This window comes from Canis lupus, chromosome 6 (genome assembly GCF_003254725.2).
Source record: "Canis lupus dingo isolate Sandy chromosome 6, ASM325472v2, whole genome shotgun sequence".
Classification (NCBI taxonomy): domain Eukaryota; kingdom Metazoa; phylum Chordata; class Mammalia; order Carnivora; family Canidae; genus Canis; species Canis lupus.
In genome coordinates this window covers 18,244,798-18,271,546 of record NC_064248.1, presented here as the reverse complement: position 1 = coordinate 18,271,546, position 26,749 = coordinate 18,244,798, and the positions used below count along the sequence as shown (strand labels likewise).

General features: G+C 56.3%; 2 protein-coding genes and 1 long non-coding RNA gene across 4 annotated transcripts in view; 2 read left to right on the top strand and 1 right to left on the bottom strand.

Annotated features, from left to right (window-relative positions):
- RABEP2 (rabaptin, RAB GTPase binding effector protein 2) overlaps nt 1–9,099 on the top strand; it is a 13,253-nt gene extending 4,154 nt beyond the window's left edge. The window contains exons 3-13 of the mRNA XM_025415698.3: nt 1,541–1,698; nt 4,127–4,237; nt 4,324–4,671; nt 4,923–5,018; nt 5,104–5,202; nt 6,130–6,285; nt 7,019–7,196; nt 7,320–7,331; nt 7,429–7,484; nt 7,714–7,830; nt 8,441–9,099. Of these exons, the coding sequence (XP_025271483.1) occupies nt 1,541–1,698; nt 4,127–4,237; nt 4,324–4,671; nt 4,923–5,018; nt 5,104–5,202; nt 6,130–6,285; nt 7,019–7,196; nt 7,320–7,331; nt 7,429–7,484; nt 7,714–7,830; nt 8,441–8,542 (1,433 nt within the window). The 3' untranslated portion in view covers nt 8,543–9,099. The remainder of the gene's footprint in view (nt 1–1,540; nt 1,699–4,126; nt 4,238–4,323; nt 4,672–4,922; nt 5,019–5,103; nt 5,203–6,129; nt 6,286–7,018; nt 7,197–7,319; nt 7,332–7,428; nt 7,485–7,713; nt 7,831–8,440) is intronic.
- Nucleotides 9,055–24,261, bottom strand: ATP2A1 (ATPase sarcoplasmic/endoplasmic reticulum Ca2+ transporting 1). Of its 2 annotated transcripts, XM_025415690.3 has the most exons (23): nt 23,944–24,261; nt 23,599–23,616; nt 23,100–23,182; nt 21,645–21,749; nt 20,856–20,994; nt 18,844–18,924; nt 17,906–17,991; nt 17,453–17,750; nt 17,118–17,284; nt 15,337–15,425; nt 14,960–15,062; nt 14,625–14,756; nt 13,175–13,297; nt 12,828–13,046; nt 11,794–12,129; nt 11,414–11,634; nt 11,098–11,300; nt 10,825–10,910; nt 10,599–10,732; nt 10,357–10,474; nt 10,075–10,192; nt 9,781–9,825; nt 9,055–9,338 (listed from the first exon to the last, which is right to left on the bottom strand). In XM_025415690.3, the coding sequence occupies exons 1-22, from the start codon at nt 24,059–24,061 to the stop codon at nt 9,821–9,823; spliced, it is 2,982 nt and encodes a 993-aa protein (XP_025271475.1). In that variant the 5' UTR covers nt 24,062–24,261; the 3' UTR covers nt 9,055–9,338; nt 9,781–9,820. The 2 variants fall into 2 exon arrangements, with proteins under 2 accessions (XP_025271475.1, XP_025271474.1); XM_025415689.3 differs by lacking the exon at nt 9,781–9,825.
- LOC112640030 (uncharacterized) overlaps nt 23,178–26,749 on the top strand; it is a 5,076-nt gene continuing 1,504 nt past the window's right edge. The window contains exon 1 of the long non-coding RNA XR_003123818.3: nt 23,178–23,695. This is a non-coding gene — a long non-coding RNA (uncharacterized LOC112640030). The remainder of the gene's footprint in view (nt 23,696–26,749) is intronic.

Below are 26,749 nucleotides of genomic sequence, written 5' to 3'. Positions count from 1 at the left end.
CCTGCTTCTCCCTCTAATGTCTTGCCTCTCTCTCTGTGTGTCTCTCATGAATAAATAAGTAAAATCTTTAAAAATAAATAAATTTTATTTACTTAAGTAATCTCTATATCCAACCTAGGACTCAAACTCACAACCCTGAGGTCAAGAGTTGCATGATCTTCTGACTAAGGCAGCCAGGGACACCACTTTATGAGTATTTAGTCTGCATAACAATCTCCATGAGGTAGGAATTAGTATCTGTTTCCATTTTGCAGGGGATGCTTTGAGGCCCAGAGAGGTTAAATAACTTGCCCCAGGTCATACAACTAGAAAGCAGAAGATTGAACCCAGGTAGTCTGGAAAGAGAATCTTTACTTCAAATGTTAGTACATGTTAAAATAAATAACTATGCAAATAAAAAGTGGTGGGGCGCCTGGCTGGCTCAGTTGGTAGAGCATGGGACTCTTGATCTTGGGATTGTAAATTTGAGCCCTACATTGGTTGGAGCGATGACTTAAAAAAAGAAACTTTAGGGGGGCGCCTGGGTGGCTTAGTCAGTTAAGTGACCCTTAATTTCGTCTCAGGTCATGCTCTCACGGGTGTGAAGTCAAGTCTCGAGTTGAGCCCTACATGGGGCTCTGCACGAGGCTCTATGCTGGGAGTGGAGCTTGCTTAAGATTCTCTCTCTCCTTCTGCCCCTGCCACTCACACATGCGTACTCTCTCTCAAAAAAATATCTTTAAAAAAAGTGGCCCCGTGCCACCCAGCATCACCTCCACCTCCCACTAACCCGTAGGACAAATTTCAAACTCCTTGGTGTGGCATTCAGGGCCTCAGGAGCCATCCACTACCACCCTGTCCCGCCTTTCTGGCATCTCTCCTCAGGCACCTTCACTCTAACTCTTGCAACATGCCCAGCCTGCCCCAGATACACCATCCACTTCCCCACTGAGCCTTTTCTCAGGCTGGTCCTGTGACTTAGTCTGTCTCTTGTCTCTTCCACTGCCTGCCGGTGTCCTCTCCTGGCCAGGCAAGCAGACTGGAGAGCTCCTCCTCTGAGACCCACAAGCCCGAGAATGGTCCTCTTGGAGCTGTATATCACGCTCCTCTGTAGCTGTTCCCACAGCTGCCTTCCCCATCAGAATGTGGGTTTCTGGTGTCAGCCTTTGTGTTTGATTCATTTCTCTGTTTCCGGAACCCAGCTCAGAGTCTGGCCCAGAGTAAAAATTCACTACTGTTATTGGAGGTTGCTCGTTACTGGTGCATAGCAATGAGAATAGAGATCATATCTTCCTCATTTATTGTGTACCGGGAGGAGGGCTGAACACCTTCCAGATGTCATCTCATTTGCCAACAAGCTTGTGGGGTACTCGTTAGTGTCCTCGTTTCGCAGCTGAGGACGCCGATGGCCCAGGGCCATCTCTCCACAAAGCCCATGGCCTCCGTCGCTCTGATAAATGGCCTCGCAGAGAGCGATGGGGGTAAAGAGCCCCCCCCGTCGTCACCCACAGGTAGAGCCAGGGCGCTGACCCTTTCTCCTCTGCCCTCCCCACCTCTCCAGACTCCATCAGCAGCTATGAAGCTCAGATCACTTCCCTGAAGCAGGAGCGGCAGCAACAGCAGCAGGACTGTGAGGAGAAGGATCGGGAGCTGGGGCGCCTGAAGCAGCTGCTGTCCCGGGCTCACCCCCTGGATTCCTTGGAGAAGCAGATGGAAAAGGTTGGGGTGACTCCCCCCCCCCACACACACACACACACACTCCCCAGGATTTGGAAAGATGTTGAGGCAGCCAAGGTGACCACGGGGCAGAGGGATTGTTGGAGTCCCATTCCCAGATGGTGGGGAGCAGGGCACCCAGTAATAATTCCAGGTGTGTCACATACTGACTCTGTACTGGGCAAGGTCCTGGCTTTACTGCTTCCTGGCAGGATGGCTCGATTTGTTTGCCTCCAAAATGAAGGAGATCACGTAAGGGGAAGGGAGCTGACACTTAAGGACGGCACTTGTGCATCAGGCCCTGAGAACAGTGCTTGACAGATCTGTCTCCAAGCTTTCCTCATTGGCCCATTTCACAGATGAGTAAGGCAAGGTTAAGAAAAGTTCAGTAAATCTCCCGGGTTATACATATAAAATGCAGAGGAGGGATTTATTTTATTTTGTTTTGTTTATTTTTTTTTAAGATTTTGTTTATTCATGAGAGACAGAGAGAGGCAGAGACATAGCCAGAGGGAGAAGCAGGTTCCCTATGGGGAACCCATTGCAGAACTCGATCCCAGGACCCTGGAATCACTACCTGAGCCAAAGGCAAATGCTCAACCACTGAGCCACCCAGGTAGCCTGCAGAGTAGGAATTTAAAAATCTAGGCAGTCTGGTTCTAAAAATCTTGTTCTTAATCTCTGTGGCTTATCACCGCCTTTATCATCGGTGTCCCCTTGATGTGGTAGGGAACTGATTTCCCAGACTTCAGTCTTTCAAAACGAGTTCACATCATTACCTCATTTGATCCTCAGAGCAGCCCTGTGAGGTAGTGTAGGTGCTTACCTCATTTCATGCAGGAGGAAGCAAAGGCTCGGGAAGATGGCCTGGATAGAAACACAAAGATCCAAATAGGAGCCTGAGAAAGGAGGCTTGCAACCCACGGCTTCCCAGCAGAGGCTGCTGCTTGCATTGCCAGTGATGCTAGGGAGCAGTTCCACGGTGGGTGAGGGAGAGGGCCCTGCCGAGCAGTAGCCTAGTGCAGCGAGCAGAAGGACAGCAGGCGTAGGTTCGGGCAGTCAGTCCCCACCCACCTCCTGCATCGGCCATGTCCGCCCAGTGCACGGGCATCTGCAGAGCGTGTATTCCAGGACTTCGGATGGGACCAGAAGTGTTTTTATTTGGGCCATTCAGGCTTACTCTGCTGTTGCAACTTTTCACAGAAGGGATTTGGAGGGTTAAACTGAGCTTCCTTGAGACAGGTGTTTGAGTGATTCAAGAGGTAGAAATGGCATGGATCAGAAGAGGTTGGGTGACTGGCAGATTTCAGCCTTGGACAGCTGGGCAGGTGACCTGATGCCCATAGGGGGACAAACAGCGTTGTAAGTGCTTGGCTGTACTTGAATAGAGGAGCCTGTGTGACATCCAGGTAGAGATGGCCAGAGGCCATTGGCTTTGCAAGTTCACCAGGATCTCAAACCTGAAAACAGACCAAAAAGAAATGGCCAGCAATGCGGGGGTGATGGGAGTAAATGACATATCAGTTAGGATGAGATTTGAAAACCCAAATCAACGGTAGCTTAAATAAGATAGAAGTTTATTTTTCTTAAAATCCACAGATAGACATTCCAGGAATGATGTTAGCTCAACAAGTCATCAGGAACACAGGTTCCTGTTATGTTACTGTATTGCCATGGTAGCTTATTGCCTCACAGTCCAAGATGACCGCTGGAGTGCCAGCCATCATGTCCACAGTCTAAGCATCAAGGAGGAGGAGGAGTAAAGAAAAGCACACCCTGTCCCTTGAAGGAGTTGTCCCGGAAGTTTGCATTAACATTTCATTAGCTAGAAATGAGTCATGTGACTATGCTTAGTTACAGGGAAGCTGAAAAATGTAGATGGTGGTGTAGGATTTAGGGCATGTGTTCAACTACAAATGTAAGCGCCTGTGATAAAAAATACAAGTGAAAAAGGATGGTGGGGAAGGAAAGGATGATGAGTGAGTGGGCACCAGGCAGATGGTCATGACTTCAGCCCCTTTGCCTCCTGTGGGACCTGGGCAAGTCGTGTAAGTTCTCAGAGCCTCTGTGTTCTTATCTTTAAAACAGGGATGGGGGTAGCCCTGGTGGCGGCAGCGGTTTAGCGCCGCCTGCAGCCCGGGGTGTGATCCTGGAGACCTGGGATCGAGTCCCACATCAGGCTTCCTGCATGGAGCCTGCTTCTCCCTCTGCCGGTGTCTCTGCCTCTCTCTCACTCTCTCTGAATGAATAAATAAAGAAATCTTTAAAAAATAAATAAACAAAATAAAATAAAATGGGGATGGACAGCACCTCCTTGGGAGGATTAGAAGGGTTGACATGCTTAGAGAGAAGGCTCGGCACAGACCTGAGGGTTCCAGTTGTCTAGAGATGGGGGAGGGGGGCCTGCTACCACCTAACCCCCTTCTTCCAGGCCCATGAGGACTCGGAGAAGCTTCGGGAGATCGTGCTGCCTATGGAGCAAGAGATTGAGGAGCTGAAGGCAAAACTGCTCAGGGCAGAGGAACTGATTCAAGAGATCCAGGTGAGGGGGCGGCCAGGGGGTACGGCGGGAAGAGGGGGCACTGCAGGACCCTGGCCCCCCAGCCTCCTCCCTGATCCTTCCCCTAGAGACGTCCCCGGCACCCCCCTTCCTTGCACGGCTCCACGGAGTTGCTGACTCTGTCCCGGGACCCATCGCCCCCGCTGGAGCCTCTCGAGGAGCTGAGTGGAGACGGTGGTGCAGCGGCCGAAGCTTTCGCCCACAACTGTGATGACAGTGCCTCCATCTCTTCCTTTTCCCTCGGCGGTGGGGCCGGCAGCACCTCCCTGCCCCGCAGCCGCCAGGGCCTGAGCCCCGAGCAGGAGGAGACAGCCTCTCTGGTGTCCACGGGCACCCTGGTCCCCGAGGGCATCTACCTGCCCCCTCCTGGTTACCAGCTCGTGCCTGACACCCAGTGGGAGCAGCTGCAAACAGAGGTGAGTGGAGGGGGCGGGGCAGCCCACCCAGGGGCACACATCCTCTTCCTCCCCCGGATGCTCACTGAGCACCTGCTGCGTCCACACCCAGAGCTAGAACCAGGGCTCGGGCCACAGAAGCAGGGGGGCCAGTTGGAAGCTGTCCCCCCACCCCTGCCTAGCCCCTGTGATGCAGAAGCAGCCCCAAGGGGCACAGTGAGGAGTGCAGGCCTCCGCTTGGAGGCTGAGACTGAGGCTGGCATCTGTGGCAGGGGCGGCAGCTGCAGAAGGACCTGGAGAGCATGAGCCAGGAGCGGGACGAACTGCAGGAGGGCCTGAGACGGAGCAACGAAGACTGCGCCAAGCAGGTGGGGCCCGCTCTGCCGCCGTCCCAGCAGGGTCCCTGGCTGCTTGCCTCCTGGCCCCGACCTCACCCTTGCTTCCTACCCACAGATGCAAGTACTCCTGGCCCAGGTCCAGAACTCAGAGCAGCTGCTACGGACCCTGCAGGGGACTGTGAGCCAGGCCCAGGAGCGGGTTCAGCTACAGATGGTGAGGGGCCGGGGCATGAGGGACAGGAGTGTGTGACGGGAATTGGCTGAGAGGGGCCTGCAGGAAGGTCAAGGCACCTGTCCTGCACCGCCCGCCTCCAGCCACTCCAGCTGCCCCCTGGAGTTTGGTGCCCGGTGCATAAAATGTTTCCAAGCACCAGGCACTGTGGTTGGAGCAGGAGTTCTAGGGGGCCCACCACATACCAGCTCTGTGATCTTGAGCTGATCCCACGAGTTCAGAGCCTCTGCCTTGCCTCCTTGAAATAGAGATGGCAGGATCTCGCTTGCGCTTGCAGAGTCATGAGTGAGGCTTGCAAAATCAAATGTGCCCGGAGTCAGGCCAGGTGTAGACTGGAAGGAGCAGTGCGGAGGCCGGGAGGCTCGCAAAGGGCTCTGCTGTCCCTCGGTTCTGTGATGGGAGCCACGTGGGAATGTGAGCCCGATGCCAACACACTTTCTGATTTGTCAACAGAAGCCAGAAACCTGGGTACTTCTGTATTGTCTCCCAGTTTTTAAAGTTGATGACTAATTTCATCTTTAAAAAAAAAACAACAAAAAACACATGGAACAAATAAAACACTCGAAGTGGCCTGCCACTTGTGACCTCCAGGCCATCGGGGAGCATGCATAAAGAGCTTGCGGGTCAGGGGCGCCTGGCTGGCTAGTCGGTGGGGTACACAACTCTTGATCTCAGTGTCGTGAGTTCGAGCCCCACATTGGCATGGAGTTTACTTAAAAAAAAAAAAAAAGAGCTTGGTGGTCAAAGGTACTTAATAGAGTATGATCCTTCCTTTCTCAGCAGAGGAGGAGTATGATCCTTCCTTTCTGGCCCTCAGCGGTGTCGGGAGGAGGGTTCAGGGTTTGGCCTCATGGGGCACTGGTGACAGCTGGTCCCCATCATCCCATCCTACTGACTGTCCATCCCCAGGCAGAGCTGGCCACCTCACACAAGTGCCTGAGCCACAAGGTGAAGAAGCTGACTGAGGAAAACCAAGGGCTCCGGGCTGAGCAGCCGCCGTCCTCAGCCCCCTGGGGTCTGGAGCAGGATGAGGGCCATGAGGACTCGCTGCCCAGCTCGGTGCCGGTAAGCGGAGTGTGGGTGCTGAGGACCCAAGGGCCACTCCTCTGGCCCCCTCCCTCCACACACAGAAAGGCATTGGCCCGGGACCATGGGACTCAGGAACTCACCCCGGGCTGCTGTGTATTAGCTGTGTCACCTTGACCAACTCACTCGACTCGTCTGAAAAATGGGACTGTACCCCCTTCCCAGCCTTGGTGTGAAGAGAAAATGAGTTAGCAGAATGTGTGACACGGAGAAGCAGTGATTTGGTTGATTAGTTATTTTTAAGTGAGATCCACAAAACGGAGTTGATCATTGTCTTGGTTTATAAGAAACTGTCATCATTGACTGAGTTCATTAGAACCCTTGCCCACCCTGAGAACCACCACGTCTGCCTCCCGACATGCACCCCTGCGGTCCTTGGTTCTGTGTCTGCTGTCCTGACCTCTGCCATTGCCTTGCTCTTTCTTGGTGTTGTTTTCACACCTGCACAGCTGCCCAAACACAAACTGACCTTTGTGTTCTTTTTTTTTTTTTTGACCTTTGTGTCCTGAGCATGACAAAGGGGCATCCTGCTCTAGGGAACTGGGCAGGACTATCACTAGGCACCGGCACCGGGCCTGGGCTCCTCCTCCAGGTGGCCATCTCTGGACGTCCCCACTCCTTGTGCCCGGCACTTTGGTGGTTTCCCTTTTAAGTTTCCTCCCTCCCTCCCCTCCTCCTCCCCCCCACCCTTGGGATGGTGGCTCCCCTCCAGGACCTACAGCAGCTGGTGCGCCACACGAGGCAGGAGGCACGGGCCCAGCAGCAGGCCCGGGAGCACGAGGCCGAGAGGCTCCGGATTGAGATCGTGACACTCCGGGAGGCGCTAGAGGAGGAGACAGCAGCCAGGGCCAGCCTGGAGGGGCAGCTGAGGGTGCAGCGGGAGGAGACAGGTAAGGGAGGAAGAACGGAGGCTGACCTCCCCCCACAGGGGAGCACCTGGGCTTGCCAGGAGGGGAGAGGGAGGAGCCTGTGTGAGGAGGAGCTTTGACCTCTCTCTCTTTCTCTCCACACAGAGGTGTTAGAGGGTGAGTACCGCCAGAGCCCTGCCAGGTGGGGCAGGATGGGAGGGAGGGAGGGACAGAGGGCGTGGGCCTGACAGCTGGCTCCTGCCTGACTTCCCAGCCTCCCTGTGCAGCCTGAGGACAGAGATGGAGCGGGTCCAGCAGGAACAGAGCAAGGTGAGGCTAGGCTGGGCTCTGGAGCCAGACTCTGTGACTGGCGGGAGGGACTACAGTGTGGGGACCCTCAGTGGGCCCTTCTGTCCTTTCTCCAGGAGGCCGGGTGGGGCTCTGGCCTCACAGAAGAGGTCAGAGCCAGGGATGGCTCCCCTATCCAGACCTCCTGTGTCTCCGGCTCCACCCCCTCCCATGTGGCACAAGGCCCCACCCCTGTGTTCTGTCCCCCCAGGCCCAGCTCACAGACCTGCTCTCGGAACAGAGGGCAAAGGTGCTGCGGCTGCAGGCGGAGCTGGAGACCAGTGAACAGGTGCAGAGGGATTTTGTCCGACTGTCTCAGGCCCTGCAGGTATGGTGTGTCCCCTTTCCATTGGGCTGGCATGGTCCAGGTGGCTAATCCTAGGTCCTACAACAGTCCCCCAATCAGGGGAATCCTTTTCCTCCTCCTGAGGCTGTCATCCTTTTATCCTCTGAGCTTTGTTCAAAACAAACTGTTGTGTGCAGGTCTCTGTTGGATGTGTAAAGCCCCGGGCCCACCCAAGGATGACACCTGGGTGGGAGTCCCAGCCCCTTCCGGGCACCAGAGGTGCAGGCTTCACCCTGTGGCTTTAGCTACCATGCTGCCTCCTGGGTCCCAGCCTTCTTGCTGCTGCCCCCCTCCCAGCTGGACTAACAGCCTGTTATGCTGCCGTGCCTTCCTGAGGCACAGCCAAGCTGAGACTGGTGGCTGGGAGCCTCTGGCTTGTGGCAGCAGTCCCTCCACACTCCCTGTGTCAGCCCCACCTGCCCTGCCCACCCTTGGTCAGGCCACTTTCTTAGGACCCATTTCTTCCCTTGAATCCCAGTTTCACCGTGGCTTGGGGAAGGTGGGGACCCTTGCCCCATTAGAGGCCTGGCAGATGGGAGGGGGCTGCATTTACCCACCAAGGGCCCTCTTCCTCCCGCACTGAACCCTGCAGGTGCGCCTGGAACGGATCCGCCAGGCAGAAAGTTTGGAGCAAGTGCGCAGTATCATGGATGAGGCGCCCCTGAGGGACGTCAGGGACATCCAGGACACCTGAGGGGCTAGGACCCACCCACCTGGGGGAGACTGCCTTTCCCCACATCTGAACTGAGAGGCCTGGGCTTTGCAGGTCTCAGGATAGAGGCTTGATCCCCTCCAAGCCCGGGCTTGAGGTGATGGGGCCTCTACTGCCCTGTCTCTGCAGCACCTCCTCCCAGGGGTGGCTGGCCTTCTGCTCCCGAGGATGACACCTGGGTGGGAGTCCCAGCCCCTTCCAGGCACCAGAGGTGCAGGCTTCACCCTGTGGCTTTTGGCTGCCATGCTGCCTCCTGGGTCCCAACCTTCTTGCCACTGGCCCCCTCCCAGCCGGACTAACAGCCTGTTATGGCACCGTCCCTTCCCGAGATACAGCCAAGCTGTAAGCGGTGGCTGGGCGCCTCTGGCCTGTGGTAGCAGTCCCTCCATACGTGCACCTGGGACAGGCAGCTGCTTTCTGGACTGCATGACACTAAGATGCTTGTCCCCCCAGGGCCCCACCCAGGCCCCAAGATGCGCACGGAGGCAAGACCAGACTTTTCTGTCATTTATTTTCAATAAATAAGCAGCTCAGCTCAATCCGTCGCCTTGTCCCTGCAAGCCCCACGGGGTTGGGGAGGGGAGGTTTTACAAGAGCAGAAGGGAAGATGGGGTGTTGAGGGTGCAAAGTGGAAGGGACCATCATGTTTATAAACAGAAAAATGTCAGGGAGGGGAACGTGGGAGTTTGTGCCACAGCTCTGGCTGAAGATGCATCACTATCAGGGTGGGGAAGAAGGGGCAAAAGGACTGGTTACTTCCTTCTTTCATCTTCTGGATCTGGAAGGCGAAAGGGGAGGATGAAGTGGAGTGAGGGGGGGCAGGAGGGGAGAGGTAACGTCCCTCTCAGGCTCTCTGTCCCCTCTCCCCTGGCACACTCACCTGGAGGGTTGCTGCAGGCCCCCCCCCCCCACTCACCTGTGTCCCAGACCCCACTCCTCCCCAGCACTGCAGCCCAGGCAGCGGACAGCTCAGCGCCCAGCCAGCGCAGCGCAGCGCAGCGCAGCCCAGCAGGCACCATGCCGTCCGAGGCGGGGCGGCACTGACCGTACAGGGTGAGGGCAGCAGCCCACCCACTGGGAAGCGTGGCAGTGGCAGCAGCGGCTCCGGGTGGAGCAGCGAGCGCAAGTGACCTCGGATGCCACCGAGGGGGAGAGAGGAGGACGCGCGGGGGGCGGGGGTGGCACAGCAGCTGGGGGCGAGGGCGAGAAGGGGGCGATACCTGTGACACGGTTCAAAGAGATGGAGGAAGGGGAAACGGGTTATCCTATGGCCAGAGAGGACAGAGAGACAGAGTTACGGAGGGCAGAGGTGGGCGTGGAGGGCCAGAAAGGCTAAGGAGGCTGTGGGCACCTGCAAAGGTGCAGGGACGTGGGGGCCCGGGGCAGGGACGCTGGTCCTCTCAGGGCCAGAGCACCCTGCTGAAAAGGAAGGGGGGCGGGCACCTTCGCAGCGCAGAGGGAGGGCCTGTGGGGGGCCAGGGGCAAACATGGCTCAGAGGAGGGCTGAGGCTTACCCTCCAGGTAGTTCCGAGCAATGAACTTGAGGACCTCATCGAGCCCAATGACTGGAAATGAGATCTTGAGGACCATAAGCCACTGGGTGAAGTCCAGGGCCCGGAGCTTGAAGATCATCTGCGAGGGCAGGTGGAGGTGGTGAGGACTGGTGTTCCTCTCTGGGAGGGGGCCAGGGTTCCGGCACCGCCCCCCTCACCCTTTCCTCCCTCTGTCTGCGTCCCCACCCACAGAGGCTCCCTGTGGGGTGCAGAACAGTGGTCCCTGGCCCAGAGAAGGCTCACCGGCAGAGGGTCAACGTAGAGGATGAGGAAGTGGAGGGACATGGAGAGGCAGATGGAGCCCAGCAGCCAGATGTTTACCCAGGGGGGCATCCGCAGGAGGGACTGGTTCTCAGACAGGCTGCAAAGGGCCGGGCAGAGGCCAGGGTGGGGGACAGCACAAGAAAGTGGTGGTGAGCAGAGCAAGGAAGGGGGAGGACACAGAGGCCCCTGGAAGGCAGCCGGGGTGGGTGGGCAGGCCTAACCTGTTGAGAGCGTTGCACATTTCGATGGTGACCAGCACGGACAAGGCCATGGTCATGGGCTCAGGGGCCTCAAAGATCTCGCAGTCCACGCCCTCAAAATTAGGGTTTTCCTCATTGCACTGCATGAAGTGAGTCTGCAGGGGGAGGAGTGAGAAAGTGGCATCCCACAGAAGCCTCCATGCCTCCCTCCTGCTCCCCACCCTCCTCCTTTCTCTGTCCTCCCTACCAGCTGGCTGTAGGTGACACCAGGCCCGTCATCTGCATACATGAACCACCAGGCAGCAGCTCCCACAGTGGCTGCACCCACATAGCCTGTGGTAGAGAGAAGATGGAATTTGGGGTCCCAGCTGGGAAGACAGGAATTGTCAAGAGGGCTCATGGCCATCAACAGCTTGTTGAGGAAGAGGGCCCTTGAGGTGTCTGTGCTAGGGGAACAGGTATCCCAGAGGGGGGGGTTAGTCCCAAGGGTTGGGAAGGATGGGGCTCCCATCCTGCTCACCCCCAATTGCCATGTAGCGGAAGAAGAGCCAGCCACTGATGAGGGGCTCCTTGGGGCTCCGGGGGGGGCGGTCCATGATGTCTAGATCTGGTGGGTTGAAGCCCAGGGCCGTGGCCGGGAGCCCGTCAGTCACCAAGTTCACCCACAGCAGCTGCACAGGGATCAGGGCCTCAGGCAGCCCCAGGGCGGCGGTCAGGAAGATGCTGCCAGAAGGAGGTGGTCACATGTCTGGCCTGGCCCTGGCCCTGTGGTCACCGGCCCTCCACCCCCACCCACCGGCCCTGGGTTCCTGCAGGGGCCTGCCCTGGCTGCTCACCAGACCACCTCGCCCACATTGGAGGAGATGAGGTAGCGGATGAACTGCTTCATGTTGTTGTAGATGGCACGGCCTTCCTCCACCGCAGCCACGATGGTGGAGAAGTTGTCATCGGCCAGCACCATCTCAGAAGCAGTCTTGGCCACGGCGGTGCCAGATCCCATGGCAATGCCGATCTCGGCCTTCTTCAGGGCAGGGGCGTCATTGACTCCATCACCTGTCTGAGGGCAGAATGAGAAGGTGGAGCGTGGACTCTTGCACTTACTCCTCCTTGGGAGTTGATCCCCCTGCCCCCCCTGCTCCTGAGACCCTCCTGTCAAGGGGCTCTGGGCAGAGACTGCCCCTCACCCCACAGCCGCACAGCCCCTCTGTCCGCTCACCATGGCTGTGATCTCATCGTAGGACTGCAGGTACTCCACAATCTTTGACTTGTGGGATGGCTCCACGCGGGCGAAGCAGCAGGCACGACGGCAGGCCTCCCGCTGCTCTGCCAGGGGCAGGTCGTCGAACTCCCGGCCTGTGTAGGCTCGGTCCGCCACCTCCTCGTTCTCCCCGAAGATGCCGATCCGCCGGCAGATGGCAATGGCTGTGCCCTTATTGTCGCCAGTGATCATGATGACGCGGATTCCGGCATCCCGACAGAGCTGAATAGAGCCGGTGACTTCCTTTCGTGGTGGATCCAGCATGCCTACCACACCAACGAATGTCAGGTCCGTCTGAGGAGACAGCAGAGAGTGACGGGGTCAGGGAAGGACTTGGAAGTAAGCCAGGGAGGAAGCTCAGGGGTTTGGGGGTGGAGATGGGGAGAAAGCTGCCCCTGGCCTGGTGTGCACATCTCAGCGGGGTCCCATAAGACCAGGGGCAGGAGACGCACCGTGTTCACATGTAGGTCTGGCGCTGCCAGGCCCAGAGTAGATAGCGACCGCCTGTATTTCAAGGAAAGAACTGGAGCTGGGAGTTAGAGCAGTGATTTCTGCCTTCAGTGGGGCCACTTCCTTGGCCTACAACCCTGAGCAAATCTAGGCTACCTGCCGGGCCACTGGGTCCCATCTAGAAAAGGAAGTGGTGGACTTTGGTGCTATTTGGAAAGCCTGTCCACCATAAGATAAAGCGCTGGCACCAGAATGCAGGTCTATGCCCCGTTTCTCGTCTCAAGGGTGTCTCACTACGGAAACATGTAGCAGAACCAAGAATGGCCAGCTACCACCTGGGTCTCTGTTCTGGCTGCAAGCGCCTCACCTCATCCGGGACAAGTCCACGGCCACAGGCAGAGCAGCCTTGGACTAGATGATTCCTGACACTCTTCCAGATTCTAAGTCCTTTCCTGGGACTCCAGGGCCCGTGACGCAATAGGAATAACATGGGTGGAGCAGGGGGGTGGCAGATGATTCTGAGGCAATGGGAGGCCCCTCACCTCATATTCCATGAACCTGGCAGAGTCGTCCAGAATCATCTCCTCTCGCTTCGGGGGGGTGTCCCGGGTGGCCAGGGCCAGGCAGCGCAGTGTGTCCCGGCCAGTGCCCCACTCCTTGATCACCGACAGGATCTTGTCCTTCACCGGCCCCGTCATCGGCACTCGAGTGGTGCCAACTCGCACATAGTTACAGCGGTCAATGACCCCCTCAGGGGCGCCCTAGGTGACCAAGAGAGCTTTCAGAGACTACGGTCTTTTTTCTGGGCCACAGTGACAGGGAGCAGGGATAGGAGAGGGCTCTGAGATTAGGAAGAAGAGGGGGACTGAGGCCCATTCTGATTTCTGACCTTAACAAACATCTTGTTGCCCACAGCAGCCCGGGATTTGGCTGGGGAGCAATAGACAGACATGGACTTTCTGTCCCGGGAGAACTCCAGGGTAAATTCCTTCTTCATTAGCTGGCGGATCACCTGGAAAAGAGGAGACAGAGAGGGAGAGGCCAGATGTGAAATTGGTAGGCTGAGAATGATGATGCTGTGCTAGAAGGGCAGAGTCTCAGACCCCGTAAAACACAGCCAAAGATGATCTGGGGATCAGAGCAGACCCCAAGCTGAGTTTCAGACTGAAGCTTAGTCTGGTGCCTGTAGCACAAATGGAGAGAACTTTAAGACTGATGCTGCCACTTTCTTAGTGTCCAGTTTAAAGCACAACAGGAACAGGATGGCACAATATGGCACCGTCTAGTGGAACTTTCAGGGTTGGCAGGAATGTTCTGTACTCTGAACTGCCCGGTAGGATGTAATTAAGCACGGTTATTCAAGATGGAAAATATGGCTAGTGAAGCTGAAGAAGTGAGTTTTTACTTTTATTTATTAATTTAAATTGGAAGAACTAGGGATCCCTGGGTGGCGCAGCGGTTTGGCGCCTGCCTTTGGCCCAGGGCGTGATCCTGGAGACCCGGGATCGAATCCCACGTCAGGCTCCCGGTGCATGGAGCCTGCTTCTCCCTCTGCCTGTGTCTCTGCCTCATTCTCTCTCTCTCTCTCTGTGACTATCACAAATAAATAAAAATTAAAAAATAAAAATAAAAAAAAAATAAATTGGAAGAACTATATGAGAGCTCCTAGAGACGCGTTATCAGACAATGCAGCCTGAGTGCCTGGCATGCAGTGATAAGCACTCCCCAAAAAGGAATGAGATCCTTTTTTCATCAAATGTGTCAGAGGTGTTTCAAAATAAAACACGAACAAAAGTAACAATAAATAGAAGTTGACATTAATATTCTCATTTGTAAATTTCTTACACGTACTCTCTACTGATATTTAGATCGTTTTCATTAATCTTGTCATATTAGGCAGCAATGAGCATCTTACATATGTAAAAAAAGAAAACAAAAGAATGAGCTATATGAAGAACATAATATATAAGAGGAGCTCAATATACACATTCAGTAAATATTAACAGTAGCATCCTAGAGAGGAGCAGAATGGGTTTGTTCATCTGGACAAGGGGAAGCACTGTGATGGGTGGCTTGTGATTTCTGTGCCCAGTGCCACTGCTTCCAGCTAGGGACACAACGGGAGAAGTGTCATCCAGGGAGGCTACAGCTAGGTGGCAGACGGCACATCCGTCCACGGGCAAGAGGTCTTGCCCCTGCCAGTGGCGTCCCAGCTTGGGGCCTGAGGCCCTTCCTGGCTGGACTGGGGGCCTCTGCTCCCCTGAGGTTCTCTGGTCCTTGCCTGTGCAATGCGACACAGGGCAAAGAAGGACCCTGTGGAAAGGAGCGCCCACACTCACCGAGTTGCAGGCATTGGCCCTCTCCACCTTTGAGAGGTTTCTCACGTCAGTGTTGAATACATTCATCTTCTCCACCAGGGTGGTGAGTGCAGTCTCGGTGGCCTCACCCACCTTCTCATAAACACCTTTGGTCTGAGAGGACAGAGGAGGAAGAGGAAGTAAGTGCCCTGTGCTCCCGGCCCCTTGCTTCCACCTTCCCCCTAGAACGGGAAGGGGGCCAGCCACTCCTTCCCCCTTCCACCCAGAAGAGGACTCAGTACAAGGTGTCTCCCTCCCATGTGGCCTTGGCCAGCTGGAAGAGGACAGAGGGGCTGCGTCAGGAGTGAAGAAGTTACCTCATTGAAGTCCAAGGCGGAGTCATTGCAGAGGGCACAAATGGTGGCCAGCTCCACCAGCCCATCATACTGCCCTGACCGGACTGGCTTATCATTCTTCAAGCTGGTAGCAGGGCAGGGAGGAAGGAAGGAAAAGAGACAGGTAGAGAATAGAGACCGAGATGCAGAGAGGACTTGGGGAAAGAGTGAGGGACAGTCAGGGACGTGGCAACCAGCATGGAGAATAATCAGGGTGGGAGGGGGAGAGAGAACAAGGTCGGTGAAGGAAGAGGAGAGAGGAAGGAAGATAAAACGAGAGGGAGGCCCTCGGGAAAGTGGGGTGTGCATGTGTCTAGTGGAGGCACAAGGAGCTGAGGGAAGGGCTTTGGGGCACTTACACCTCTCCTTCTGGAGCGTAAGTGGAACCAGTGATAGCGAACTCGTTCAGGACACAGAGGTTTCCATCCACCTTGTCAATGATAAACATCTGCAGGGAGAAGGACACGAGCACACATGTCTGGTTGTCACCATCCCTGACAGTTGGTACAGAGGAGAGGCTGGCGTCCCGTTCCTCTCCCAACCACCCTTGTAGACTAACCAAGGCTCCCCACTACCTGCCTCCCTTCTCCCGCCACCCCTTGGCTGTCATTCTCCTTGTTCAGTGTTTTGTTTTTTTTTAAAAGATTTTATTTATTTATTCATGAGAGACACAGAGAGAGAGGCAGAGACACAGGCAGAGGGAGAAGCAGGCTCCATGCAAGGAGCCCAACATGGGACTCGATCCCGGGTCTCCAGGATCACACCCCAGGCTGAAGGCGGCACTAAACCGCTGGCCACCAGAGCTGCCCTTCTTGTTCGGCGTTAATGGCTTCAAAACAGAAGTCATTAGTTTCTGAAGGCCACACTGGAGGCTCCTTTAGATGAGTTGGTAAAAGCAGGTGTGAGCAATAAGGTACACAATAGCATGTGGCCCAGCTATAGCTCTAGCCACTCATGGCCAGGATCTTCCAGTTTTGCAGGAAGAGCCAGAAATTCAGGTTATTTTCCTGTGAAATCTCTTGACTTTCAAATGAGGGCAATCAATTCATTTTTAGGAACCGGTTGCAGAAGCCTGAGGTCTGGCTTTGAAGCCTGTGCTTTGGAAGGTCCCAGAGAGAAGCAGCCCATCCCAAACTGTAGCCAGTGGGGGCCGGGGGGGGGGGGGGGGGGGGGGAGGGGGATAGGGCTTAAGACAGATTCCAAGAGAGACACCTGGGTGGCTCAGTGGTTGAGCATCTGCCTTTGGCTCAGGTTGTGATCCCGGGGTCCTGGGATCAAGGTCCTGGGATCAAGTCTCACATCGGGCTCCCTGCAGGGAGCCTGCTTCTCCCTCTGCCTATGTCTCTGCCTCTCTCTCTCTCTCTCTCTATCATAAATAAACAAAAATTAAAAAAAAAGAAAGAAAAGAAAGGAAGGAAGGAAGAAAAGAAAAGAAAAGAAAAGAAAGAAAGAAAGAAAGAAAGAAAGAAAGAAAGAAAGAAAGAAGAAAGAAAGAAAAATTTCTTATTTTCTCTCTGACATGAGCATTTCCTTCCAATCATGAATGTAGGCAGTGGATCACATCGATATTAGCAAAACCCATAACTTTACCACCCATATGATCACAGATCCCTTCCTATCACACTGCACTGTTGCAAAGCCCTCAAAATTGCTCAGACCCGCCGCTAGGTCTGCTACCGAATGCATTCGTGCAGAAGCATAAGTGTGACCACATCACAAATTTGTTTTTAAAATACTTTGATAACTGTATCTCAATCACTGGTTTCCTCTGTAACCCAATGCATTTTTAAAAACAGAATCCTGTGTATTTTATTTTATACATTTAAACTATTATATTGAGAAGAGGTCCAGACTGCTTGAGTCTGAGGCTCAGGAAAGATTAAGAGCCCTGGTTTAGGAAATGCTATTAAAGATTACTGTGGCCAGACTCCCCAGATCCTGCCATGGAGGGCCATTCTGAGGGCAGGGGGTCATCTTTTTCACAGCTGGCAGGGTGGCAATCTATACCTGTCCTCTGTACATTTATTTCCCTGGCCAGAAGCAGAAGCTGCCAGTGATGAACCGCTAACCCCATCTTTGGAGGGCTTATTTCCCCTCAAAGGCAGTTTTTGGAGTGGGAGTCTCCCACACTTCCCCTGACCTTGCAGACAGACATCTGGTTGGTGGTGAGGGTGCCCGTCTTGTCAGAACAGATGACAGAAGTGCAGCCCAGAGTCTCTACAGAGGGCAAGCTCCTCACGATGGCATTTTTCTTTGCCATCCGCCGGGTGCCCAGGGCCAGACAGGTGGTAATGACTGCAGGAAGGCCTGTGGGGGAGGAAGGAGAAGGAGTGAAGGGTCAGTGATGGGGGAGGACCACAGCCCCCCAAGGAAATTGAGTCCTGATCCCTGGAACTTGAAAATGTTACCCTGCTTGCAAAAGGGGCCTTTGCAGTTCAGATTAGCCAGTGGGAGATGAAAGGAAGCTTGCCGTACCTTCTGGGATTGCGGCCACAGCCAAGGCCACAGCAATTTTAAAGTAGTAGATGGCCCCACGGATCCAGGAGCCCCCGTGGACGGGGTCATTGAAGTGGCCGATGTTGATGAGCCAGACGGCCACACAGATAAGGGAGATGACCTTGGAAAGTTGCTCCCCAAACTCATCGAGCTTCTGCTGCAGAGGGGTCTTATCCTGTTCTGTGGCTGCCATTTGGTCTCGGATCTTCCCGATCTCAGTGCTCACACCAGTGGTGGCCACGATGCCTAAGGCCTTGCCAGCAGCAATGTTGGTACCCTGAGAGGGCAAGCAAGAGGCAAGGACTCAGGCGAGAGGCAGCCCTCACTCGGCACCCTCCTGATGGCAGGGCTCATCTCTCCTCGCACTGCCACGTCTCTCCCACACCAGGGCCTCTGGCTCGAGCGCATGACAGCTGGCCCTGCATGGCTCACCGAGAAAAGCATGTTCTTCTTATCCTGGTTGACAGCTCGGGGGTCAGGGACGGGGTCTGTGTGTTTGATGACGGACACGGACTCGCCTGTGGGGAAGGAGCCAAGAGGTTTCCAGATGACATCATGTCCTCCTCCCATCCTTCCCACCCCTAACTCGCCCTGCTTGGCAGGACAGAGCCTGGTAAGGACCAAGCTGCAGTCCTGGAGGAAGGCTGAACACTGGAAAAGCCACTGGAGGCAGATAGGAAATCCATATTTTTACTTACAGTAAAAAGACCTTGACCTGAGCCTCAGCCTGACCATTGAAAAGCTGTATAATTTGGGATCACTTAACCTCTGGTCTCTGTAAAATGGGGACGATGCTATATAGCCTCCAGAACCAGGTCTTGGTGAAAGTCAAAGAAGCTGACATATGTGAAGAGGTGGGGTCAAGGGCAGAGCCGCCTCCTTCCCTACATTGGGCAGGGGCTCAGGCAGCTGCCCCACACCCGTCCAGCCTTGCCTTTTTGGACCACAGGGAACGCTCGCTGGCTCTTCACCCTCTCTCTCCCAGCAGATAAGCAGAAGCAGCTGTGGTTTTAAGTGCATCCAGACCCTCCATCTTGTCCTAGAATCTATGGTTCCTCACTTGGGGGCTTTTGAAGCAACAGGACAGTTCTCTGGGTGTCTGAATGTCCATGGGGAAGGATGGGGTCGATGACCATGTGGAGAATGGGCACAAATGTCCCACCCTCTCCCATGACCCCTTTTGTTTCAGGCTTGCCATGATGAATGAAGCTGAGCCATGCTGACATCACTGTTGCTACAGAGCCAGGAGCGGGCCATGTGGCTGGCTATTCTTTTTTATCCACCTAGAGTTTCATCCTTGTGTGGCACTCAGCTCCCCACTTCATCCCCACACCCCCTTGAAGCATCCTCCCACCTCTGGCCCACCAGACCTGTCAGGATGGATTGGTCCACCCGGAGGGTGGTGGACTTGATGGACAGGATGCGGATATCTGCAGGGACTTTGTCCCCCACTGTGGAGAGAGTAAACGAGAGTCAAGTCAGTTGAGAAAGCAGTTTTCTTCCTTCCCATTAAAGCCCAACCTCTGTCTGACAACCTCACCTCGTCCTCAGGTCACCAGGGTTGGCTGCCCATCATGGGCTTGAGTCAGGCCCTTGGCATGGGCTCCTGTAGCTCCAGCAAGCATCCCCCCTCTCAGCACTTATTCCAACTGCCCCCTCGTTGCTTTCTCTCCCCTTCCCTAAACCCTGGGGCAATGAGCCTGTGAGAGGGCCCTGCGCACTGCCTGGCACACAGCATGTGCTCAATAAACGTACGCTGAATGGCTGAAGGGAAAATTAGGAACCATCCAGTTGTGTAATGAGACAGCAAAACCAAGAGGGAAACAAGAGAAAGAAAGATGGAGAGAGAAGAGCAAGAAAAGAACGAAAGGAGACTGAATTTGAAAGACACGCCTGGAGGGGGAGAGTAGGTCGTGGAATCACAGACGGGGGCGGGAGGGGGACAGGAAGACACAGGAAGAAACAGGAGAAGTTATGAGAATCGAGAAAAGCAGTGTCCAATAGGACAGAAGGCAGAGCAAAAGAAAGGGTAAGAAGGGCAGAAGCAGAAGGAGAGGGGAGGCACAGGGGCAGAGGGTGCAGGTCCAGCAGAGCCTGGTGAAAACCACCTGTCAGACCCCTGTCAGGCCCCGGTTTGTGCACCTGAAGGAAGGCAGGAAGCCACAGCGAGTGAGTGAGCCGGGGAGATGGGCAGGACAGAGAGAAGGGGAGGTCTGCAGGGAACAAGGAACGGCAGGGCAGGAGGGAGCCGAGCCAGAGTGGGGGCAGAGCGCAGGAGATGCATGGGAGAGGGTCAGTACAGGAGACCCCCCTGCAGAGGGGCTGACAAGGCGGATGATGCCCCCCTGGAACTTCAGGGCTTTCCACTGCCTCGACCTAGTGCCCCCTGTTCCAACGGGGGATACTGGGGACAAGGCTGGTTGGGCTGCTTTCTTTTCCCTGTTTTTAAGGTTCCTCCTCCTATGTCAGAGGAAGCTGACAGAGGAGGGAGGAGGTCGGCAAAGGAGTTGGGCGGGACACCCTGTCACCCAAGCCCAAGCGATATTTATAGACATTCATGGCGCTGACTCCAAACTGTCACCGTGGCAGGACGGCCCTGTGATGGTGCCCCGGGGTCCTCAGCCTGCTCCCCCCTCCCTAGGCTTCCTGAGGTACAACTGGGGAGTCTAGTGGAGGGAAGCAGGCCTAGATCCTTTCCCCTCTGCCAGGGGCCTGAAGATGTGGGAAGGCCTGCACAAGGCAAATATAAAAACCGCTGAAGGGGGCAGAATCCCAGTAATCTTAGCCACCCGGCCCCCACCCCTCCCTGGTCAGGCATTAAGTGTCCCTCACCGGAGAGGCGGGGCCCCTCCTTGAGCTCCCCTCCTCCCAGGTCCCGTGTTCCCCGCTGGGGCCTGAGTTTCCCTTACATGGTTGGGGGCTTGAGCCTTCGGCCCCCCTCCTCCCTTCTACCCTCACTCCTTCCCCTTCAAGAGGCCTCAAGGGCACCAAGAGGTCAAGATTTAAAGCTGACCAAGCTTGGGGGTGGGTGGAAGGAGAGAGAAGCCAGGCCTCGCGAGGGGGGTGGAGACGGGGCCATTGGCAGGGACTAGGTTCCACCTGTTGCTTGCAAGTGCTGGGTGAGAGGAGGGGGAGCAGGGGGTCCGCCTGGAGCGTCAGGGACAGGACTGGCTGTTCCTGCTGAGACTCCGACAGGGAGGGGTGCTACAGCCACGGTGCCCTGGGGTGACCTCCTGAGGAGTCTGAGAAGGAGAAGCAAAGACTCCACCATCCCAGCTACCTCCTGGACAGCAGGATCAGGGGCCCCCACCCTCACCATATGCATCCTCTCGGCCTCAAAGTCAAGACTTCCCTTCCTGGACCACTTATTCCCATCACTCACCAGCCACCTCCACAATGTCTCCAGGGACAATGTCCCGAGCCTTGATCCTTTGCACTGACTTGCGGTCAGCCCGGTACACTTTTCCCATCTCGGGTTCATATTCCTTCAGAGCCTCGATGGCATTCTCTGCATTTCGCTCCTGGAGGGGCAGGGTGGAAGAGAGAAGGGTCATCGGAGGGAGGAAGGTTGGGGAATGGGAGGGGACTGGGTGGGGAGAGTTAGGAGGGGCAGGGGCCAGAGTCCTGGGGGAAACAGGGACATTACAGAGGAAGAGGCAGGTCATGCAGTAGTGGCTCCTGGCATAGGAGTAGACAAAGTCTACGTGAGGGTAGGTGTCTGTGTTGAGGAAATTGCCATTTATGGCTGAAGACACGTAAGGAGGCTTAGGGGAGAGAAGAAAAGAGAATCAGAAAGCAAAGGACAGGAAAAGTAGAGGGTGGTAAGGGAAGAGAAGGAAAACCAAGCTAGCATTTATTGACCTGCTACTATATGTCAGGTGCAGGGCTGGGCATGCCACATGCATCACTCTGTTCCATCTCAGCACAACTCAGGGACAGGATTATTAGCCCCATTTTATGGATGAGGATACTGAGGCTGAGAGAGGTGAAGGAACCTGCCTGGGTTATGAAGCCAGCAAGTGACAGTGGGAACACCAGTCTCCCATCTCTTTCCTGCACTCCATCCCCTTTCCAAACTGGGCATTAGAGACAGGGATCAAGGCAAGTCCAGAGGAAGTGACGGAGGAGGAGGAGACTGGGAGGAAGACAGTGAGGCGGGGTCATGGCTAACCTGCCAAACCCCTACAATGGCGTTGGCGATGAGGATCAAGAGGATGACAAAGGGTTCCACAAAGGCAGTGATGGTCTCTTCGCCTTCCTCGAACCAGGCCAGCACCTGGGGAGCAGGGAAATGGAGACTAACGGTAATGAAACCCCTCAAACACATAGTGAGGGTGAGTGTGTGTGCAGGAGCAAATGGGGCTGGGCATCTCGGGGATACTGCAGCCCCTCATCAGTCTGAGGTCCTACACACTCCACAGGAGCACTGCCCCTGCTCTCAGGCAACAGGAACTGGCAGGTGTAGACATGCACAACTCTGGATTTAACTGGGAATGCTTTCAGGTTTTCCCTGGCCGGGCTGTTGGCCTGTAAACAAAGCTCATGGGCCACCCAGGCCAATGGTCCCCTACAGCCACATCCATCCCACGGGAGCCAAAACTCCGCAGGGAAAACCCTGTGGTCCTTGCAGACACTGCCCGCACCCCCCCCCCCCAGCCCTCCCCAACAGCAAGGGAAGCTCCAATTTCATGAGGGAACAGGAGGGGGGATAGTGTTACGGGGCCTCCTGTACACACCCCACCCCAGCTGTTGCCACTGCCAAGCAACAGCCACAGGCAAATGTCAAGGAGCAAATCTGAGACGGGAGAAGGGAGGCCCTGCCAGCTAGTACTCAGAGGCCCACAGGGCCTCCGTGAAGGAGACCAGGGGACAGGGAAACTTCTTTGCCCCCAGCCTTATCTTCTGGTGGGACTAAGATGTTAAGGAAGAAACTCCAGAAGGCAGGCGGTCTGCTGGGGTGGTGGGTGCTGGTGGGGGGTGGGGGGGGTGGCCTCAGGGGCCAGAGAGGTGGCGGCCTTGCGGCTGCGAGGGATCCAGAGAGGGCGGGCAAGGTCAGGCCGGGTGGGTGAGGAGGGGGTCCCGGAGCCCTAGCGCTGACGGGCGGCAGGCATCAAAGCCCGGGGCCAGCGGAGGGGTCCGGCCGGCCGGCCCTCGGGTGCACTCAGAGGCACCCTCACACCAGCAGCTCTTTCCCGCCTCTGGGAGGGAGTCTCTGCGGCGACCAATCAGCGCCAGGAGGGAGGGGCGGGGGCGCCAGGAGGCTCGGGGATTGGTGGAGCGGCTGCGCGCCTCGGGGCATGCCGGGAGTGCTGGTGCCTGAGCGCCACAGAGCCGGAGCCGGAGCCGGGGAGCCCGGCGCTTGGGGGTAACCCGAGCCCTCGAAGCCCTTGAGGCTGCGGGGGTGGCTTAGCTTCAGTGTTTTGGCTGAGAACACCCTTAAAGCTTAAAATAAAACCTGCCTGTGGGGTGTGGAGGAGGACCGAGGCGTGCGCATCAGCGCCCCTCCCTGCCCCCTCAGTTCTGGTGTAGGGGAGAGGATGGTGAGGACTTGGACCCGAGGAGCCGAGGAACCGGAGCGCCCCCGACCCACACCTCAGCCCGCCCCCAGATGCCTGCCCAAACTTACGAAGGAAATGCAGGCGGCCAGGAGAAGGATCCGCACCAGGAGGTCTTCAAACTGCTCTATCACCAACTCCCACAGGGTCTTCCCTGGGGGAAGAGGCAGGGGAGGGTCCCGCCCCCGGGGGAGGGGGTTAAGGTCTGGAGGATGAATGGCTCGGACTCTAAGGGCAGGCTGGGATCCAGGGACCAACAGTGGCCTAACTTCCAGCCTGAGCAGGAAGGTTCTAGGGGGATGAGCAGGCCGCCTGGCATTGAGAGGAGGCACTCTCGCCGGGAGTCCTGAAACGGGCTCCACAAACTGGTGGTGGGCAGTTAGTTGCTCAAGGACTGGAGGCCTCTGGGAGAAAGTGCCTGGAAACTCCTGCCCCCAGCCAGACTCTAACCTTTGGAGAGGGTATTTGCCCCGGGAGTCAGTAGGGAGAAGGTGGGGATAAAGGAGTGGGCACAGGGGCTGGGAGGCGGGGGCTGGTCATTAAGAGAGCTCAGGGATTCCAGTAACTTACCTTCCTCAGCAGGGAGCTCTACCCAGGAAAAAGAAGAAAAGGACATATTCATTTGGGGTTCAGTCTAATGCCCCCCACACCCAGGATTCTGGCTAAGGTAAGAGAATCAGGCTACCTAAAGGGCATCTGAGGTTCACCAAGGTCATCCCATGAAACCTCCCAAAACTCTCTCAGGCACTCTGTTTTGTCAGAATCCCCTGCAGTCACTGGACCATGGCCCAGCTCTTCCCTGAGGTACTCTGGAGGGAGAGACTCCAGTGTAAGTGTGTGAGTGTGTGTATGTGTCCATCTGTGTTGTGAGGGAGCAAGAGGGCGTTACCAGCCTCTCCTCCAAGAGACACTTACCATTGGGGCCATATTTCTCCAGATGCCGCTTCACTTGGTCCGGGCTAAGGCCTGTAGTCTCGCTCACCCCAAAATAGGCCAAACATTCTTCTGTGGTCTTGGAGTGTGCAGCCTCCATTGTGCTCCCTTCCTGGGGGCCAGGGGGCGGTGTGCTCCTTCTGGGGGGGTCCTCACGCTTTGGGGGCCTTCCTCAGTGTCCACCTGCCTGTTTGCCTGGGTTTCTTGCTTTTCTCTCCTGCCCCCCCCCAGGTTTTTCTTCCTTCCACAAAGCTCTGACCCCCGTCCCACTTGCAGCAGCCGGCCACCCCCCAACCCCCAGCTGGTCCTTATGAGGGAGTAGGGGGGGCCAGCCTCCCCCCCCCAGATCAGGGATTGGCTGGCTAAGACTCTGGCAGGAGGGGTCAGAAGAAAGATATTTCTGCTGACAGAGGGGGAACAGTGGGGCTGCAGCCTGAGATGTCACTCATGAGGGAAGCTAAGGTGGCCCCAGCCCCAGGGAAAGGGGGCAGGGAGAGACTTCACTTTCTGTCTTTTGCTGACCCCTCCCTCAATTGCCCAGACTTCCTCAGTTGTACCGAATTTCCTGGTCCAAACTTATCCCTGAAGTTCTCCACTTCTACTCTCAGGCCTCCACCTTTCTCTTTTCCTGATCCCCTCCCGTCCTACCCACTCTCAACCTGTTTCTATTGCCACAGTCTCCTTCCTCACCCAGTCTGCAGAAAGGGCAGCAGATACTCCAGCCTTCAGGGGACTGGAGAGGGGAACAACATCCTTTGGGGGCGAGAGGAAATGGCTCTAGAGGGACAAGGGGAAGTAGGGAGGGGAGAGGGTCAAGGCGACAGGGCAGAAGACGGTAACCCTACCCTCGGGAGGGGTTGCTACAGCCATCAACAAGGGATTTAGTGTCCAAGCCCTGGTGAGCAAAGCCAGGACTGCCTGTCTCTCCCCCAAACACCCCCCCTCCCCATCGCTCTAACTCAGCCTCTGGAAATGTAGCCTTGGGGGGCCCCCTTCCCTGACAGGGAATTCCCCCCCCCCCAAGAAAATGGGATACCCAGGCAGCTAGGTAATCCAGGAGGCCACAAAATGTGCTGATGGTGAGGGGGAGGGATGAATGTTTCAGGATGGCGGCAAGAGTCCCTCCAAGTGTTGGAATGAGGGTCCCCTCAGCCTCTACTGTGCTCTTTAACTCAAGGGGTTCACATAGCAGATCCCAGATGGTGTGTAGTCCGCACTCTGCCCTGGCTCTGAAGTGTTTCCTTCAGGGGAGAGAGGATGGCAGCTGCATGCTCAGGTGCTGGGCGTATAACCTCCAGGAAGAGGCGCGAGGGAAGAAGCGTCAAAGACGGGGCTGAGAAGCTGCACAGAGCAGACAGACACTCCAGACCAAAGGAGTGGGGAGGGGGCAGACTTATGAGGACAGGTCTAGGGGAAATAAGGACAGAATCGGACTGGGGAAACCGAGACAGGGCTGCCAGGGTCAGAGGGAAGTCTGAGGAGCAGTGGGAAAAGGGACAGCAGGAAGCTGGCAGGCAGCAGCCAGGTGGGTGGGGGCCCAGGGCTGGGTGCAAAGCCACAAGTTGTTGCTGAGCGGCTGGCCTTGGTGTCAGCTTCCTTGTAGAAGCAGCTGCTTTGAGCCCCCCACCCCCACCCCCGCTCCTGGATGGGGGCGTCTTGGTTACTAACAGGGCAGCTGCTGGAGGAGCAGACAGAGGATAGCCTGCACCGGGGGCAGGGGAGGAAAGGAGGGCAGAGAGAGGAGAGCCTCTCAATGAGAGTTAGTGATGGAAGGTCCAGGAGGGGAAGAAGGAGCCTTGAGCCCTTCCTGTGGCCAGGCCTCTGGCTTCCTGAGATGGACAGTCAGGAGTGTGGGCCACTGAAAGGGTTCTCCAAGCAGCTCCCCCTTCCTGCCCCCAGCACTCAGGTTCCTAAGCAGAGGATGGCAGGCAGACAGTGGGAAAAGGAAAGGGCAGCCCCACTTCTGGGGGAGCAGGCAGGCCAGGAGACAGGCCAGGAGCCCCACTTCTGGGGGAGCAGGCAGACATTTAAGGACTTAGCCCCCCCCCCCCCCCCCCGCACTTATCCCTTCCTCTGCCTGGACTTGGAGGGGAGGGGAGCCTCGGGGGTGAGGTGAGGACACGGTACTCCTTCCCTGCCCATTTTCATGGTTCCCATGAACCCCTCCTTTGAGCTGTGACCTGAGGAGGGGGGTGCTCAGACAATGAGATCCCATCCCCAGGCACCTCCATGTGGCCCAGCATCCCCCTTATTAGGCAGAGTCAGGCTCAGCATGGGCCAAGCCTTTTGGTGCTCTCTGGCTTCTCCCTGCCACCACCTGGAGGAGTGACAGGGGCACGGTCCCGAAAGGAGCAGGAATGCCCAAACATGGAGAAGGGGGAGAAGACTGGAGGGATCCAGGCTTCAGAGGAGCTGAGAGCAGGAGGCTGAGGACAAGACACTGCTGCCAGCAGGGGCCCTCTAAGGTGACCCCGCCCCCCACCCCCAACTTCCAGAGGGGAAGCCGAAGCTAGAGAGGGAGAAACAAAAGGCTGGCAGCTGGGGAGGCTGGGGGTGTGGACTGGGGTGGAGGACCAGTGTCTTACTGGTTCTCTAGGATTCCTCCCCCCCCCTGCCCCGCCCCCCGGGGGGGTCTCCAAGCCCACAGTGGGAGTGTTCCTCCCCTCCTAGGAGGGCTGAAGCTGGGAATGGGAGAGGCCTGGTTCCGAAGGACAGGGACACAGAGCCTGGCTGGTCTCTGGCTGGTCCCAAACTTCATCTCAACCCCATCCTTAAAGCAAAGCTGAGA

Excerpts from the sequence above, each read along its gene's own strand:
- ATP2A1 (XM_025415689.3), bottom strand. The coding sequence starts at position 24,061 with ATGGAGGCTGCACACTCCAAGACCACAGAAGAATGTTTGGCCTATTTT. Across the intron at positions 15,426-17,117 it reads ACCAGATGTCTGTCTGCAAG|ATGTTTATCATTGACAAGGT; the intron begins GTCAGGGGAAGT and ends TTCTCCCTGCAG. Across the intron at positions 14,757-14,959 it reads CCGCCTTGGACTTCAATGAG|ACCAAAGGTGTTTATGAGAA; the intron begins GTAACTTCTTCA and ends CTGTCCTCTCAG.